Consider the following 17216-nt stretch of genomic DNA (forward strand, 5'->3'; position numbering starts at 1 on the left):
GAAAAGCTTGTATATAAATTTGGCAAGAGAAATCTGGACATAAACGACATGGCCTGCAAGACCAATGATAAATCTGGCCAACACCTTTGTGAACTTTACCATTCCCTTATCAAAGAGGTGAGAATGGCATGAACAACTAGAATGACACCAAGCCCACTGGATTTTTTTGCACATTTTGTTTGCATATTCTAATCAAGAAAAGTGGATTCAAAGTGAGAAAAGTGAGGCAAAGTGCAATCAGGCACTCCTTTCTCTGCCAATCCAATGAGCTGTTCCTATGCCTCTGTTCAGAGCAGCATGCCATTCATGGCAAGTAGTTATTCATCTTCTCATAGGTGTGCCCTTGGTACTTTACAATCGTGTGAAGACAAAGCCCATGTCCAGAGGAACTCATGGTCTATGAACTTGGTCCCAAGAGTTGCTTGATGCTTAATTGAACTCAAAGGTCCTGGAAGCTAAGTACTCTCAAGCAGTTTTTAAACAGTATGTTTCAGTATGTTGCTGGGTTGGGCCCTAAACTCAGAGGTGGCTTCTATGACTTGGGCACTCCTCCTCTGCAGAACAGCCAATCAAATTTATTTCCACTTGGAACTTAGAATAATGGAAAAACTCTTAGGTTGTCTGAGGTAAAAGCTTTATAAACTTAATTACCATAGTTCTCCAGCTAGGAATGTCTCCTCATCAACGAGTAACTCAGTAAATTACTTAAACCAGCAATCGCTTTCCCCCCTAAACTGAAATGTTCCCCCTTGTTTCTAGCATCTCCATTACAGTTCAAGTTAATATGCAAGCCCCAGTTTTTTGATATTTGGATTATATCCTGAGTTCAAAAATACAGATACAAGCATTTTATTAATTGATCACCCTGAATATTTAAGTGCTTTAGTTGATAAAGCACTTTTCCTGAATCAGAAATAGCTGAACTACAGCTACAAGTTCTTTCCTGACTTCAATGCTTTTCACTATAGTCTGACAAGTATTTGAAGTGTAACAATTCTTATTTTCCAGGAGATAATTCTCTTGGTTGTCCACAAGGTGGCAGACGCCTCCTTTCTTTGAAAAAAAAAATACAATACTCACTCTGAACTGTTCAGGGAAAAAATAATTTTGAAATTATTTAAAACATATTGAATTAATTTGCACTGTAAATATGTTTTAAATCTGCCACCTCTTTAATAAACTTGAATGTAAAGATTAGTCTCATATAAAGTTTAATTTTTCAAAGTAGAAAACCCCCCCCATCCAATTTGCCTAGAATCAAACAAAAGGCCTCTATTGTTACCGCACTTTGGCGTGTTGTTTTTGTTGAGGCAGATGATGTGCCAAAGGGGACCTGTAAGGGGCTAAACCACTTATTTTGACTCTGAGACCTTCTGAAAACACAATTTCTAATTCTCTCAGTATCATCTCAATCTGGCATCTAACAGACTTCCATTAAGTTGGCTGAGAGGATGAGGAGACTTTTTCAGAGAACACCACAGAACCAAAAAGTCGGTCTCGCTTGTGTTGGCATTAAAGATGCCCTAGAACTAAGGGGGTTTCCACTGTGTTGTTGGCAATTCTTGTAGTATATGCCACGCAACAATGATCTGCCAGCTTCATAACTCAGAGATGGATGCATTGGACTAGGTGTGTCCCTATGTTATATTATTTGTAAAGCATTTGTGGAATAAATTGTACAACTATAGAAATGTAAAATAAATATTAAGTGAGATTTAGGAATTATTACTAGAGGTCCGCTATTGGTTTGGTACCAATATGAAGAAAATTGTCTATATCAGATATTGGCCCCACGGGGCCAATAATTTGGCCAACAAATGCCCATGCTGCGCACAGCCGCAACACAGCATACAGCAGAGCTGGCAGTGTGGAGAGCTGCCTCCAGCTAGTAAGGGGATGGGGGAGAGAAGGGGTGTAGGGGGGCAGACCAACTCCCAGCCCTGCGCCACCCGACGCAGCCCCATCTGAATGCTCCTCCTCCACCCAAGCACTGGGAAAAGCAGGGCTGCTCTGGGCAGCTGCGGCGAAATTTGGGGTGGCTGCAGCCTCCTCCCAGCACTGCCAAAGCCAACTCTGAGCCCAGCCCCTGGCAAGAAAAGCCCCACACAGCACCTGCTCTGGCTCTGCCCTGCAGCTGCTGCCCACAACGTGCAGATCCAAGGACATAAGCTCCCCGCCCCCATGCCCTCCTGGTGGGGAGCCGCCCCCACCCCACAAGCCATGTGTCCATCCCATGCTCCCCCGCCCCTGCCCCCTCCCTCATCACAGGAGGCATTGATCTGCCTCCCCATGCCCCTTCCCTCCCCCATCCTCTTCCACCACAATGGACTTACTACCTGGAGGCAGCCGTATCTAATATCAGAACAATATTGGCTGATATGCCTCCTTAAATATTGGCTATCGGTATCGGCCCCCAAAATCTCTATCAGCACCCCTAATTATTACATTATAATGGCTCAAGAAACCAGATAATGAACTTTAACTACAGTAAGTCCAACAGAAAAAAAATATACAGTAAGTAAGCTTGTTTTTCTTCATATTACCATCTTAGTCCATTTATGACTACTGCATATTCGGTGCTCAAATAATAATTTATAGAGGGACACCAGTGTACTCAATGCTTCACTGATAGATTACCTGAAGCAGCATTGTAGGTTAGACCAATATGCATCAGTAATGGCTTAGTTATAGTTGACCCTGCCTTGAGGCACAGGGAATGAACTAGTTGTCCTCTCGAGGTCCCCACCTTCCCTATTTTCTATGGTATTTTATCTCTGTTTACAGTCTTACAGTTTCTCAAAGTGTCTAACATAAATTTACTTTGCTGCAACTGAAGCCAATTACTTCTCTGTATTTACTGAGGATAGGAAAGAATAACTTGTCGTTTTTCTTATTGTAGCAAAATTTTACATATATAAATATCTCCCCAGTCTTCCCTTCTCTAGATTACATAAACTCTAAACAAATGTTATTATATACAACTATAATGAAACTCCAACATTAGCCGGGTTTGAACAATGAACTTCCAAGATTACTGCACACTCTTCTCTTGAGCTATAGAGCTAACAGAGTGCACATTCTGTAGGAAAGAGATCAGAAACCTGAATATGTGAACACACAATACAGTTACAGTGATGTAAATACGGACAACCACCCAGAGGCACTATTACAGCACCTGACCACTAGGTGGCAGGGGAACAAGTAATGGCTTATTTGCTTTAAGTAAATGACTATTCTGGGATAAGGCAGGGCAGGGGGCACCTCAAGCTACTGGCATACATTAATATGATAGTGCAACTGGGATCTGAGGAATTTTATACCTGATCCTAAAAATCATACCTCTTGCTATGCCAGACAGACAACAGGACAAGCAATTATCTAGATATCAGGGATAAAAAGTCATATCCCAACATGCAGCTGCCAGGGTGTGATCAGGGGCTCCCTACCACCCAGCTGTCTTAATCATGGCATCAGCTGCTCTACGTGGTTTAAAATGTCCCTGAGTGCAGGTAGCCAACAGGCTCCCCTGGTACAGGGACACAGGGTTGCCCCCTGCCCTGAAGCATAGGGTTTCCCCACACTGCGGAAACTTTGAACCCCCATACTTCAACCAATTGCATTGGGATGAGGCATGAGCAGCCCTGTATCTGGGATACATGCCACACATTCAATTTCAGACATGATACAAATCAGGTACTAAGATATTCCACAACAGTAGTAGAATAAATTTGTGGCTGGTTTGCCATTTTATCACACTATAAATTAGCTAAACACAAACAATGTTACCTTTTATGGAACAATTAACTCAGTCATGACAACATAAATGTTACATCTACTTAGAGAGTAACTTGTTCAGGAAGGCATAAAGCTTTCATAGGTGACAGCAACTATTAAAGTAGGCTGTCACATATGAAAGCTTATGCCCCTCCGAATGAACTGCCTTCTGCCTGATTTCAGACACGCATAGCTAACCAACCTCTCTACTCCCTGGGATGAAACTGAATAAGGCTTCAGGCACAGGACTCATATACCTGTGTAAGTTACACCTGCATATACTTATTCTCGACTTTGAGGTGTAACTTTACTACAGACTGGAGTGATTTTCACTAGTGTCAGGCTGTACCTCATGTACTCACTCCACATTTATGAAGGCATAAAGGCAGATTAAGCAGTGAAAATGGCTAATGTGTCTATACTCTAAGCAGACAGACTATAAGCAAGGAAAGATGATGTAAAGATCACTGTGGCAACAATACTGACAAAGGCTTCCCTATAGAACAAGCTTTTAATACTAACTGCTGCATAGCAGCAGTTGCAGAATCAGACTTGTCTGAATATTTGTCTGACATCACATTTTCCCTAATGAAGGATGCATTAAAAAAATAAGCTTCTTGGCTGATGTGGGTAGACCACTATAAAATGTTTCCCTTCACTGCAACAGCTATCCATCCTGCTAAACTGTACTTGCCATTTACCTGCAGACATCATGATTACCACCTCTTAGTATAAAAAGCAAGCGTTCAAAAAATATCAGTCTGCTAATCTGAAATACATAACTACACTACAACATAAGATTAATAAGCATAAAGACAGAAAAAGTTTAAATGCCCTGAAAAGAAGAGTCAATAAAGTAAGTGATGATATATGTAAAGATATGTGCAGAAGCATGCAAACATTTTCAGAAACAAACAAAACTACGCTTCAGTAACAGAGGCTCCAATTAAATACTCATAAGGAAAGAAGTTCAGACTTATAGCTGACATTCACTCCTTAATTTGTCTCAGCATAAATATCCTGACTAAAGCAGTAACAAGATATTCAAGGTATGAAACAAATTGTGCTACAAACAGCACCAATTATTATGTCTAAGGAGGCACCACTTTAAGGACAGATTTCTCTGATAATTTGAATGAGGATTAAAACCCACCACTTCCACTGAAATTGTGAATCATACAGTTAAAATTCCTGTACATTATGCCAAAATACTACCATTTATAATTACATCATCTTGAGAGAGCTATTTAATTCCAAAACATAGTGGACTTTATAACTGTTTACAATTACAATGTTAATTCCCGTCTCACTTGTATAGTTTCTTACAGACCTTGGCTTCCGGATCACTGTTGATGCTGCAGGAATCATCTTCATCAGACTGTGGAACATTTCTGTTATGAAAATATAAAATTGGGTTTGGTTTATAGTCAAGTATAACCTACGGCACAGCACAAACATTTTCAAACTGCCAATCTATGGAGATTTTTAAAATCATCATACCTGAGCTTTAAAGATGCATAACGTAATGTTGCTCCTTCAAATTCTTTTAGACTGGGGTCTGGATTCACAGTGGCTGCATGTAGGTCCTAGAGATAAACATGCCATTATTAATACAAGATTAGGCATGCAACTCCACCAAATAATTTCTAATTTCAAAGGGAAATAAAATCCTCCCTGCAAAGAAGCGGATAGTGTTTCTGGGTAAAGTTGAATAAAGGCATGCATATATTTTTCAAATTATATTTCATTCAGTGCAGGCATCTTATTCTTACATCATCACATTTGCCCTGCTGATTTAGACTGAACCCATTCCAACTGGAAAGATCAGAAATAGGCAGCATGTTTGTGAGCTAGACATCCCTAGCCATACCCCCATTTACTTTGGCCTATGTTATGAATGACATTCGTGGAAAAAAATACAGCCACTGCCATGCAAAAACAAGGGTAACAGTATTAAATATTCTAGAATCTGACAATATACTTGCCTTCCAAATGTCACTATTAATCTTTCCCCCATTCAGTACAGCAAAATCACTCCATGGCTGTTTCTAGACATATAATTATTCACACAGGAAGAAGCACATTGATAAAAAAAAAAACAAAGAAAAAAAAAAAACACAAGACACTGTTGTTAGCATCGATATTTACAGGATGGGTTAGGGAACAGATCACCTCAAACTTCAACTAGTTAGTCCACTACCCAATAGCATTTGGGGGAGGAGGGGGAGGAAAGAGATGCCTCTACAGTTACTTACCAAAACAAATGATTGGAACAAGGAAAAGTTAATATGAATTAGAAACAGACAATGAGATTACTCTTTAATTATGATCTTGAAAGCAAGCAAAATGAGTCTGAATATGAATGCTGGCCACCACTGCTGTGACCTCCTTTTAAACACAATTGAGAGAAAAACAGAACAGCCATTTCTCTGGGGTTCATTTGTTGAGTATTCTAAGTCTAAATTTATACTGAACTATAAACACTGAAATACAAAGAAATGTACAAAGTGAGGGTCAAATAATTTCCAGATCAAAACGAAGAAAATAAAAAGGACAATGAGGGGAAAAGGTGATAAATAGGGAGTGCAGACAGACTTCTTGCTGCAACCAGGATTGCAAAAAAACAACTCTGAACAACCTAACACAACTTCCTTTCTTTAAAACAAACCCCAAACTAATACTCTCAATCCCTTTCAAAAGTTTCTAAGGAAATCACTATGTAATCCAAAAGGTGCACATTTGAACAATACTGCAAACAGTACCAGTAAACTCAGAAGTACACTAACTCTCAGCAAAGACTGACAGAGACAGGCACTTAAATGAATCCTAGGTCACCTATCCTAGCTTCCCTAGCCCCCAGAACATGGACCTAAATGGTAGAAACTTGTATGGTGCAGGAGACTAAGGCTGCATACACACTTTCAAATAAACTGGGAGATTTCTCCCAGGTTTGTTCTGTTGGTAGAGAAACTTACCCAGAGCTGAGTGTAGAAACATTTGAATGCTGAGGCCCTGAAGAGTGGAGACCTTGCAGTACTGACACTGTGCAGACGGGGCAGGGGGAAGGTAGCGAGGGCCTGTGCACGCATCTCAGCCTGTTCTGTAGGTCCCCCCTTAGTCTGCCTGGTGACAAAATGGCAGCAGTGCAAAGAGCACCTCTGACTGGCGAACCCAGGATCAGTCTGTGTTTCCCTGCAGTACAATGTGGGGATTGTGAGGCAGGTGAGTTCTGCTCCCTGATGGAGCAGTGGAGTCCAGTGAGTGATAGACACTGTCTCCCAGGGAGGGCAGGGGGATGCTGGAGGACTAGGCTGTCTTTTGAGAGAAGCCACGGCACGTACATTCAATTTGCCAGGAGAAACTCTTCCAGGAGTGATTCAACTCTGGTTGTTCCCAGGTTATTTTTCTCCTGGAGCAGCCATTTTTACTCTGGAGGCAAAAAGCCTAACCATCTGTACACTCATGGCTTTTCTGGGAAAGCAGCAACTCTTCCAGGACAAACTGAATGTCTGTACAAAGACTAAGCTGTTTGCAAGACTTTGGGCCATCTCTTCTCATTAAATTTATCAGATACCACAATAATTAAAGGCTCTTTTCAAGCTGATTTCTTCCAGATTCACAAACCTTACATATAGATCCAAGCAGTGCAAAACACAGTCTAACAATGTATAAGCCTGTCCCATGCATTTCTGACTTTAGCAAGTGTTCCAGGAAGAGCAGCTCTGGGGTAGCTCTCATCCTGGGAAAAAACTCCAGCTACATTCCTCATGCACATTTATGCTCAATGTAAAGCATTACTTCCAGGTACCAAAGTATAAATTCAGGAATTCATCCTGAACTCTGAAAGCATGTCTGGATTGTATACAAAAGATATTTCCCCTTGTTCAAGTTAATTTGCTTATGGCTTCAAGTTTTTGCTTCTAAATTTTCATAGCCAACCAGGTTTTCACAAGATTTTGAAAAAATATATTAAAAATTCATATACTTCGCACTGTTATATTTACCATACGAAAAGGCTGCAGAGAGTTTAATCCACAATTACACTGGATACAATAAGTGTTGATTAAATTTGTGCTAATATGAAAGAGCAAAGCACAATAATTATTTTTTATTTTTTGTAGTTTGCACTTTTATTAGCTAGTGGTATTAGTGGTGACATTCTCTATCTACTTGGGTTCTTCTGATTTTCCCTGTTAGATAAAGCTGAATTATCTGGTTTTCCTATTCAGTTACTCTATAAAGCAAGAAATGACTTGTATCTTTGTTCTTTGCCAGCCTTTTGATGAAAATCTGTCAAATTAGAATTGCCCTCATCTGAAGATTATGTTTTACTGACTGAATGATATTTGAGAGAGAGAGAGAAAATACAACTGGGGAAAAACAGATATCAACGGGTAAGAAAGTTAGGTGTTCTAGAAAGCAAGTACCTTAGTGTTTGAGAAACCTGAAAGACTGGAATACCCTAATAAACAAACTACTCTCGAGAAGTATATGAGGGACTATGGCTCTCACAGGGGACGTACAGAAGAGATCAAGAAAACACTTGCAACTGATGGAAACTTAATGGGACTGAACTGGAATGTTCCCTGTAACAATACTTTATTTCAAAACAGTTTTTCATTCATTTAAAACCTGTAAATCCCCCAACAATTTTTTTTATCAATCTGCCGCTCTACAGACAGAATGAAAGCCCTTTTAGTTCAAATTATTCTACAGCAAGTTCCATTTATTCAGTCAAGTGTTTTACTTGATAACATGATGAGCTCTCTAATTAATTTTACAACATTTGAGAAATATAAAACCTTTAGGGTGATATAATTCAACAAGAGATGGACATTCTAGACTGAGACCAACCTTGTTCTTGAGCTGCCCTGATGTACCTACAAACTCAATGTTGCGTAGGTACAAAATAATGCTATCTGCCAGTTGAGATTTATGAACATTCAAAGATCAATAAAATGAGAATGGTAATTAAAACTAGCCTTTTAAATCCTTAATTACTGCTGACTTTATGATAAAGGTTTTTTTTATCTCAGTCATTAGCAAGGGCTCTTCTGAAACAACTTGTCTTAATTCTCTTTTATTTAACTTCAAAATCCCTTGCATTGTAGCTTTTCCTCACTTGGGTTAATCAAAGGGTTGCCAAACAGTAATACAGAGATCTCTCCTTTCCGTTTGTTTCTTGTCAGTGCTTCATCGATTATCCCTAGACCTTGCAAGTGTAAGGACAAAGTCCTGAGATCACATTTTAAACTTTGATAACCAGGGATCTGGGTTTTCCGTTTTCCACAGAAAAAAAGGGGAAAACTGTGGCTTTCCCCTTTTACCTGAGAAAAATGCAGATTTTTCATTTTAATAGAGAAATACAAATTTTGCACTTTTGCAAAGAGCTCTCTGCAGGCTGGTAGAGTTCAAGCCTGCAAGGGGCTTGGGGGAGCAGGAGGACAGTGGTGAGGTAGAGGGCGTCATATGCACATGGTCACCAAGCAGCCTGGAAAACAGCTCCCATAGGCAAGTCTGGGGGCGCAGAGGAGGGAGCAGGGATTGAGGCTCCAATAGAGAGAGAGGGAGGGAGGGAAGGAAGGAAGAAGTTGGGCAGGACTGGGCCTGCTGCCCAGCCAGACACTGAGAGGGACTTAGGGCCCTGGGCTGGACCGTGCAGCCACAGGGCTCCGGCAGGGAGGAGGATGGGGCTGTGGGTATCTCATCTGGGGAATGGGGAGGGTGGGGCCGGGTCCCCACCACTGTGTGCACTCCTGGAGGGCCAGGAGGGACCCATACCCCCCAGAACTGTGTGCAGGGTGGGGGGGGGAGGTGTGCAGGTTGTTTGCTTTGGGTTCAGGCTCCCCACCCTGCTGCCCTCCCCCAGGGCCTCTACAACCCAGCGGGTGGGACCCAGCAGAGCAGAGCAGGGCCAGATGGGGAAGTTCCTTGCCACTGAGAGCTCCACACTGCCCTGGCAAGGTGCCCCCTGCCTGCACAACCCTGTGCCACTGCCTCCACTGCTGCTGGGTGGGCAGGGGACACCTCGCCAGGATGACACAGGGCTTGCAGTGGCAAGAAGCTTCCCCACCTGGCCCCAGTTTGCCCTGCCATACTGGGTCCTATCCACTGGGCTGCAGAGGCCCCAGGGGAGGGCAGCAGGACAGGGAACCCAAGTCCACAGCATGCAGCCTGCCCCTACCCCACACAGGGTTCGCTCTAGCCATGCTGCCCGTAGGGGGAGGGCAGGGAGCGGGGAGAGCTGGGCTCTGTGCTCTGCTATGTTTTCAGCAGTTGCCATCTCCCACGGGCAGCAGCCGGGGCTCACGTGCTGCTGCAGGGGGCAGGGAGCTGCAGACCTGGGTCCCTGGCCCCATAGCCCTGGCAGCTGGAAGCCCCTTGTGGTAGGACTGGGGGTGGGCAGGGGCTGGAGGTGGGGGGCAAGGGGCACTAGCAGTGCTGGGGGGGGTGGTGGAGTGAGAGGCACCAGCAGGGCCAGGGTTGCTGTGGGGAGGAGCTAGAAGCACCAACAGTGTTGAGGGGCTGCGGCTTGGGAGTGAGGGCCCTGGACCTGTGTTCTGTGAGCTAAGGGGGCAGGGAGAGCTCTGATTTTCCATGATAAAAAACTCAAAATCAAATACTAAAATGTATAGGTATTCAGAATTTATTTTATTATAGTGATTGAGGCACTGATAGGCTTCCAAATTGTTTTAAAATTGTAAATATATCAATAAAACATTGTGTTCAATTGATACCTATATATATACATACACACACACCTCTCTCTCTCATATATATATATATATATATATATATAAAGGTGTTTCATTTTAATTAAGGATTTTGGGGGGTTTATCAAAGAATTTGCGATTTTTTATCAGGGAAAACCAGGATTCCTGCTGATAACTCTAGTTGTGTTGAACTGCTATTTTAGTAATGGTCCAGTCCAAATTTAACAGGAATTTGTAAATGAAAAGGAGAAACTCTTAAGAGACAAAAGACATACTGTGAATAGACGTAACAGATTTTATATGAGCATGCATTTGGTGGCATGTTAAACTGTACATTGATTACAAGGACTTTAATACTAGTCTGGCCATGTCTACATGAGATGCTGACTGCACAGTCGTTGCTGCATAGTAGCACCAACAAATGCATTTTTTGTGATGCTACTGCGCCGTAGCTTAATACGAATATGCAGTAACATCATGTCACAGTTTTTGCCATGAGATGCTACTGCACAGTAGTATCAGGCTACTGTGCAGTCAGTCTCTCATGTAGATGTGGCCTCTCCAATCTTAATCCTCTAACGTGATTTTCCCAGATACAAAGCTCTGCCTGGAGTGATTCTTTCCAGGATTGGTAGGTATATTATATCAAAATATATATCATGATTCTCAGCCAGGGTGCCATGGCAACTTGGGATGCCTTGAAGGGTGTCACAAGGTGCCACACAATATTAGCATTGTTAGGTGTGAAAACATCGTTCACTAGAAAAATCCAATGATTTCCCAAACTAGTCCCAACTAGGACTTTGCAGTGTTGAAAACTTTCTGACCTATTATGGTCTGAGTTCTTCACAAGAAAAAAAATAATAAAAAACAGCTGACATTTTCTGAGGGGTGCCTCAAGACTACCAAGGACTGCCTCAAGTGTAAAATGGTTCAGAACAAGGGACCTATGAACCTTCCAATGTACTGGATATCTGCTATTTTGTTGCAATAGTTAAGAATGGCTTTTTTTAGCCCGTTTACATATATTTATCAGCATGATAAATAGGGTTTTCTAAATTCATTGGCTTCACATGAAAGCAATGCTCAGAGGGAGTGATCATAATTTGTCTTTTCAAATCATTTTCTGTATGTTAACATTATACAAAAAACCCACCAAATGATGTAAGATACTTGTCTGCCCAAGTAACTATAACACTGACTTTTTATTGTATTTTAGATTTTATAACATTAATGAAGGAAAAAGCACCGTAACACACATTTTTCCTCTTTAATTTAATGTCCCTATTGATTTGTATTTTTATTTAATTTTGCTACGATAAGATATAACTTAAGATTTGAGACTTTGTTCACCAAGTTTTAGAATCACATTAAGGTTTATAACTGAGATATAAAACTTTAAATATATTATAGCTATTTACACAGTTTGAAATACTGTCGTCAGTTGAGGTTTTTTTAATTTGAATCATCCGAGTGGTAATAAATCACTCCTTATCCCTCTTAGTATGTAATGCTCTCTAGCTAATAGCAAACACATCTGGTTTATAGTGAATTTCAGAGAAGAATGATTGATCTGAACAGTAATGGGAATGTTGTAGTTGTAGCTCCCACAGTCTTTCAATGATTAAGCATGAGTGTTACTTACAACATGAGTAAGGCTACTTTTGTGTTTAGGTGTTTGCAGAGTTAAAGGCTTTAGTTACTATGGATCTGTTACCAGAAGGTACTTGAGTACCCATGGACTCCAGTGGAATACACTTTATCAAATAAACTACAACATAACCAAATTACAAAATTAAATGTTGTACCTAAATTGCATCAACACAGTAAAACAGGACCTGATTCTGAAATAGGACAGTCAGTGGAAAACTCATAGGCACCTTGATAAAGCTTTTACTGCACATTAACTTAAAAAGAATTTACATTTAAAGTTCTCGTAACTAAGGGAATTTATAGACATGCTCCAAAAGGCAACGGGCACGGGAGCTTTAATTAGTGCAACTCCGAGAGCTGCACTAATTAAAAGCGCCTTGACTGCCGGTATCAGTGTCCCTTCACTGAAAAATGGTGGTGGGGTGCTTTGAACTAAAGCTCATTAAACGATCTTTAAAGTGCCCCGCCAGCATTGCTCAGTGCGGGGACACTGATACACATGACGCTAGAGTTTGCTGGAGCACAGTACTTTCCACACTCTAGCAGACACAACGAATCAAGTCTGCTCCGACACATTGGAATTACAGCACGTTGGAGCAGCCTCCCTGCATGTGTGTAAGTGCCCTAATGTTTTACATTCAAATGCATTTGAAGAAATACAACATTTTTCTTGTATGTACATTTAAACAATATAAATTAAGTCCATTTTCTCTAATATACTGTTCCATTTGGTTTATTTTACATCTTACCCAGACTTCAATAAATTACCCCATAGGATTGTCCCACAAAGGTTTATTCCAATGTGCTATTACAGTTTAAACATATTTGTTACATTTTGCTCTACTCCCTCTTTCCAAACTAGAAGACAAAGTTGCTTTCTTTTCTCCCTTTCTTTACCAATGTAAACATTTAGCACAAACCTATATATTGAACAGAGATACTTTTTCTGGTAGAATGCTAAAACGCACCAGAATGCTGTGCGTTTATGCAAGATAAATGATTCCATTTAGAACCTGGAATCTCAGGTATAACTTCAGACGTCTGTATATGTGACACGCCAGCTAACTGAATCAAAAGGCAGAAGATGTCATATAAAAAGCCTAGTCACAGGATAGTTAATATGTGGATGTTGTATGTAGTCTGTACCTGTACAATAGAGTACTGCTTTAATGCACTCTAGGGAACCTTAATAGTTTCACATGCATGCATGTACACCCTTCCCCAGCCTAATTTTGAATCACACTGGATGTCTGATTTCACACTAAATATTCAATCTTTAAGATGCTTCATGAAACAAGGCCATGAAAATATGCATGGAAGATGGATACATATGAGGTATCAATAGACTGTTACATTTACGGATGCTAAGATGGTCTGTATTTTAAAGCTTATTTTGCTAACTGTTTTAAGTGCAAGTCAATGGCTGAAAGAGATCCTATTTTCTTTTTTAATACATATACCATATACTATGGTAAGAAGATACTAAATTTTACCTCAGTTTCTGGGGTTGGAGATGGAGTTATAGAACTGAGGGATCCTTTCCTTGAACCCTGACGATCTGTTGGTATGGAGACAGGACGTTCCCACTGGGTTGTTCCCGTTGGTATGTGCCAATAATAGATCCCTGCAATGTCATTGATTTTTTTCCAGCCCGGTGGCAAGTCAGGGTCTGTCTGAAATGAGTGATCACTCCATATATCTGCTGGGAAAGTTAAAATAAACCAGTATTATTAACATGTGAGGCACTTTTATACCCTTCCAGTTCTGATCTTGATTTAAATGATGCACTAGTACTCTTCTTGCTCTATGTAGAAATAAATAAAAATCACACAAATAATTTAGACAGTATTAGTAAGCATTAAGGTCACAATAAATGGAGGAAAAATATGTAAAAAAGAGACTTTTGTTGTAAAATATTTCAATCATTTTTTAAATAGTCTTAAATCCTTTAATTATGAAGATAAATAACAGAGTATTTGTTCCAGTGTTAAGCAATTATGTAGAATGAGTGGCTAAGAGTTGTTTCAAAATATCTCCACAAAATTTCCTGAAGAAAACAACTTATAAAAGGTTCCATATTTCCTATCACAAAAGTCCTTGGACATCGATTTTAGTGCTGGATCCTAGCAAGTCTTTTGCCTATTATGCTCTTGGCCTCAATAAATGTCTTATGTCCATAAGCTCCATTTTCTAAAATATATTTTAAAAGCAAGCTCTTTGTGAACTAAATGTGCCTCATCTTTTCAATCTCTCCTCATTTAAATATGGATTTAAATATTTTTTGAGCATACTATTCCAGGTGACAAGCACAAGCCACAATACTTTTCTAGTGGTGTCACCTAATATTATTCACTGCTCCTACACCAAGATGAGCTAATTCTGAGAATGAACAGCTCCAGAGACCTCCAACTACATGACTAAGGTAATATTTAACTCTGAGTCTCACATCTGTTATAAGCAGAATACAGCTTGAGTCAACATCTTAGATTTGTTAACATATGTGTACGCAGGCCAAGAATATGCCAAATATTTTAAATATCTGTTCTATTCTATTTCACACTCAAAGTCTGTTTCTGCCTCCAATACTGCCTGCAATTTAACTCTTTCTTATCTTTCCTTAACCAAGTGATTCTCAACCAGGATGCCACACACTTTGATGCAATATTAACACTGTTAGCTGTGCAAACATGTACATAAGTCACAAGATAAACCCAGATATTTTAAATATTAAATATTTTAGTGTTGAAAGCATTCTGATCTGCTGTTGTCTTTCCAAGTTCTTTGCAGGAGAATTGCTCTCTTATTTTTCAGTAGTCAAGAAATTAGGAAAACAAAGAACTGGCATTTTATGAGGGTTGCTGAGTTAAAAAAAAGGTTGAGAACCACCAATTGAGGGTAATGGGATAGTCCATGTGACCTACCTAGAATCACCATGAAGTCTGATGCAATGTACCAGTAAGTATATGATGAGGCACCTGAAATCTAGCATATATCACCATCTGCCTTTCTCTTTTGGGAAAAGGAAGTAAGAGCAACTTTTTGCCCTGAACCCCAAGGATTTATGGTATTCAAGTTGAAGTAAAGAATTTGCCTGAGGGATCTGTGAGAATGGCCGCTAAAGACATGAGCTACAATTGAATGATCTTAACCATCCTGGATGACCTAGGAGATCCACTCTTCAGTCATAATTTCAGTCCAGTTCTTGAAAAAGGCAAGGCAAGAACCAAGGTGGGGAGAAAGGGGACATCCTAGAAAGTTAATCCAAGACCCTCAACCTAGCATGAAGTTTGGTGTGTAGACCTGCTGGAGAGGTGGCAGAAGTGGCATTCCTCTTTTGAAATTTCAGTCTCTTCCAGAATTATTAAAATAGGAGTTGCTGGAAGAAATAAGATAAAGGAAGAATTTGTCTTATGCCTGTGGACAACTGACTGCTTTCTCACAAAGGAGATCTTGACGTAGTCTCAATAACTTTTGCCTGAATCAATTCTGAGTTGGATGTTCCTCTCACAGAGTTGTCTAGATTTGAACTGAGACTCTTTAGCTGTTAGTACATGTTTCTGAAGTGATTTGCAAACTTCACACTTAGATGGGATACAACTCTTACACAGAGCTGGTATTAGACTTGTGGGGGAGCCTTTCTCCTCCTATTTGTACACTGCATGACTTGCATTAGCTTAGCATACTCAGGCTCCAATTGACCCTAGCTGTTGCCCCTAACAATCACTCGCTGCTGTTCTAAGCAATCAAAGTACTAGATCTGCTTTTCATTTAGGTCAGCTGTGGAGCCAGAACTCTAGTGTCACCTACCACAACAAGCTAAAACAATGTGCTTCCTACTATAGCCAATTCACAACGAAAAGACCAGATTAAAAAAAACAAAAACCAATTAGAGTAACTACAGTGCAACTAGAGAAGAAGCTAAACTACGCAATAGATAGTGAGCTGTTTCAACCTTGCAGCTGGTAGGAACTAACTGGTGGGTGGAAGACAGCATACCAAGGATGACACAGATGAGCAAACTTTATTGGTGAAAACATTCCAAACTTCTTCATGGTGAGCACATAAGAATGAAAGTTGGTTCAACGCATCCAAATATGTGAAGATAAAATCAAGATCTATTTTTAATTGTAAAGCTGCTGTTTTTAGAGGCGTGGTTATTTCTGAGCCATTACCTTGTGTGTCATTTCAAGAAATGTATTAGCAAAGTAACGCTGACTCGTATTTTTAAATATAAAACAACATTTTTAAATGTCTGTAGGATTATAACCTCATTAAAAGTTGTTTCAACCAGTTATTATTTATTTCAATGTCATTCATATCACCCCACCACAATTTTAGTTGCTTTTACAGTAGTAATAAAACCACCTTTATTACAGCCATGAAGATTTATGGAATGACTGCTTAAAGCAAATATATATTTCTTTGTATTTGGATAGGTTTATTTACAACACAGTAGATCAGAATGAGCCATGATCTATTGGAAGAAATAATTATTAAAGAGACCTTTACCCTACAGGCTTCTTGATGAAATAGATAAGAATAACCACCACGGGTTCTAGAATGAGTTATCTTAAACAGTAAGGGCTTTGGCACAGGTTACCTTAAAACATCATAAAGCCATTTAAAACAGAAACAATCATTAATGCAGGGTTGTTAAATCACCATAAGTGCTCTCGAAAAGTTTTAGAGAGATACCACTATAGGCAAGGTTTATTTTTGATTCATTTTGCCCAGGATGTTCCAGGATAACATATGGATGTTCTAGGGAAATAAAATGTCTTACTTTCATTTATCCAGCATCCCAGAATGCACAGGTCCCAACTACTCTACTCTTTCCCACCTACCAAATCTTTAGTGGTCTCCAGTTGCATGGTCTCATTGCCTGAGGGGCTCTGTGCTCAGCACGGAGCCACTGTGGCTCTAATTCATGGAAGACAGTGCTTGTTTTGTTTGTTTGTCTCAGCTGCATGGTCGCCTTGGTTGGGGTCCCTGTTTCGCAGGAAGCTGTAGGGGCTCAGTTAACCAGAGACCACACAGTGGAGGAAGCTTCACTGTGCCTCAGTTTCCCTGGCCCCA

General features: G+C 40.2%; 1 protein-coding gene across 17 annotated transcripts in view; it reads right to left on the minus strand.

Annotated features, from left to right (window-relative positions):
- APBB2 (amyloid beta precursor protein binding family B member 2) overlaps positions 1-17216 on the minus strand; it is a 393847-nt gene that overhangs the window by 106231 nt on the left and 270400 nt on the right. For 11 of the 17 annotated variants that reach the window (XM_059721648.1, XM_059721653.1, XM_059721650.1 and 8 more), the window contains 4 exons: positions 13634-13842; positions 5760-5822; positions 5275-5360; positions 5105-5165 (listed from right to left, as the gene is read on the minus strand). In XM_059721648.1, coding sequence (XP_059577631.1) covers positions 5105-5165; positions 5275-5360; positions 5760-5822; positions 13634-13842 — 419 coding nt within the window. The remainder of the gene's footprint in view (positions 1-5104; positions 5166-5274; positions 5361-5759; positions 5823-13633; positions 13843-17216) is intronic. The other 6 variants (XM_059721652.1, XM_019480915.2, XM_059721657.1 and 3 more) reach the window with 3 other exon arrangements.

The sequence above is a fragment of the Alligator mississippiensis genome, chromosome 2 (assembly GCF_030867095.1).
Source record: "Alligator mississippiensis isolate rAllMis1 chromosome 2, rAllMis1, whole genome shotgun sequence".
NCBI lineage: Eukaryota > Metazoa > Chordata > Crocodylia > Alligatoridae > Alligator > Alligator mississippiensis.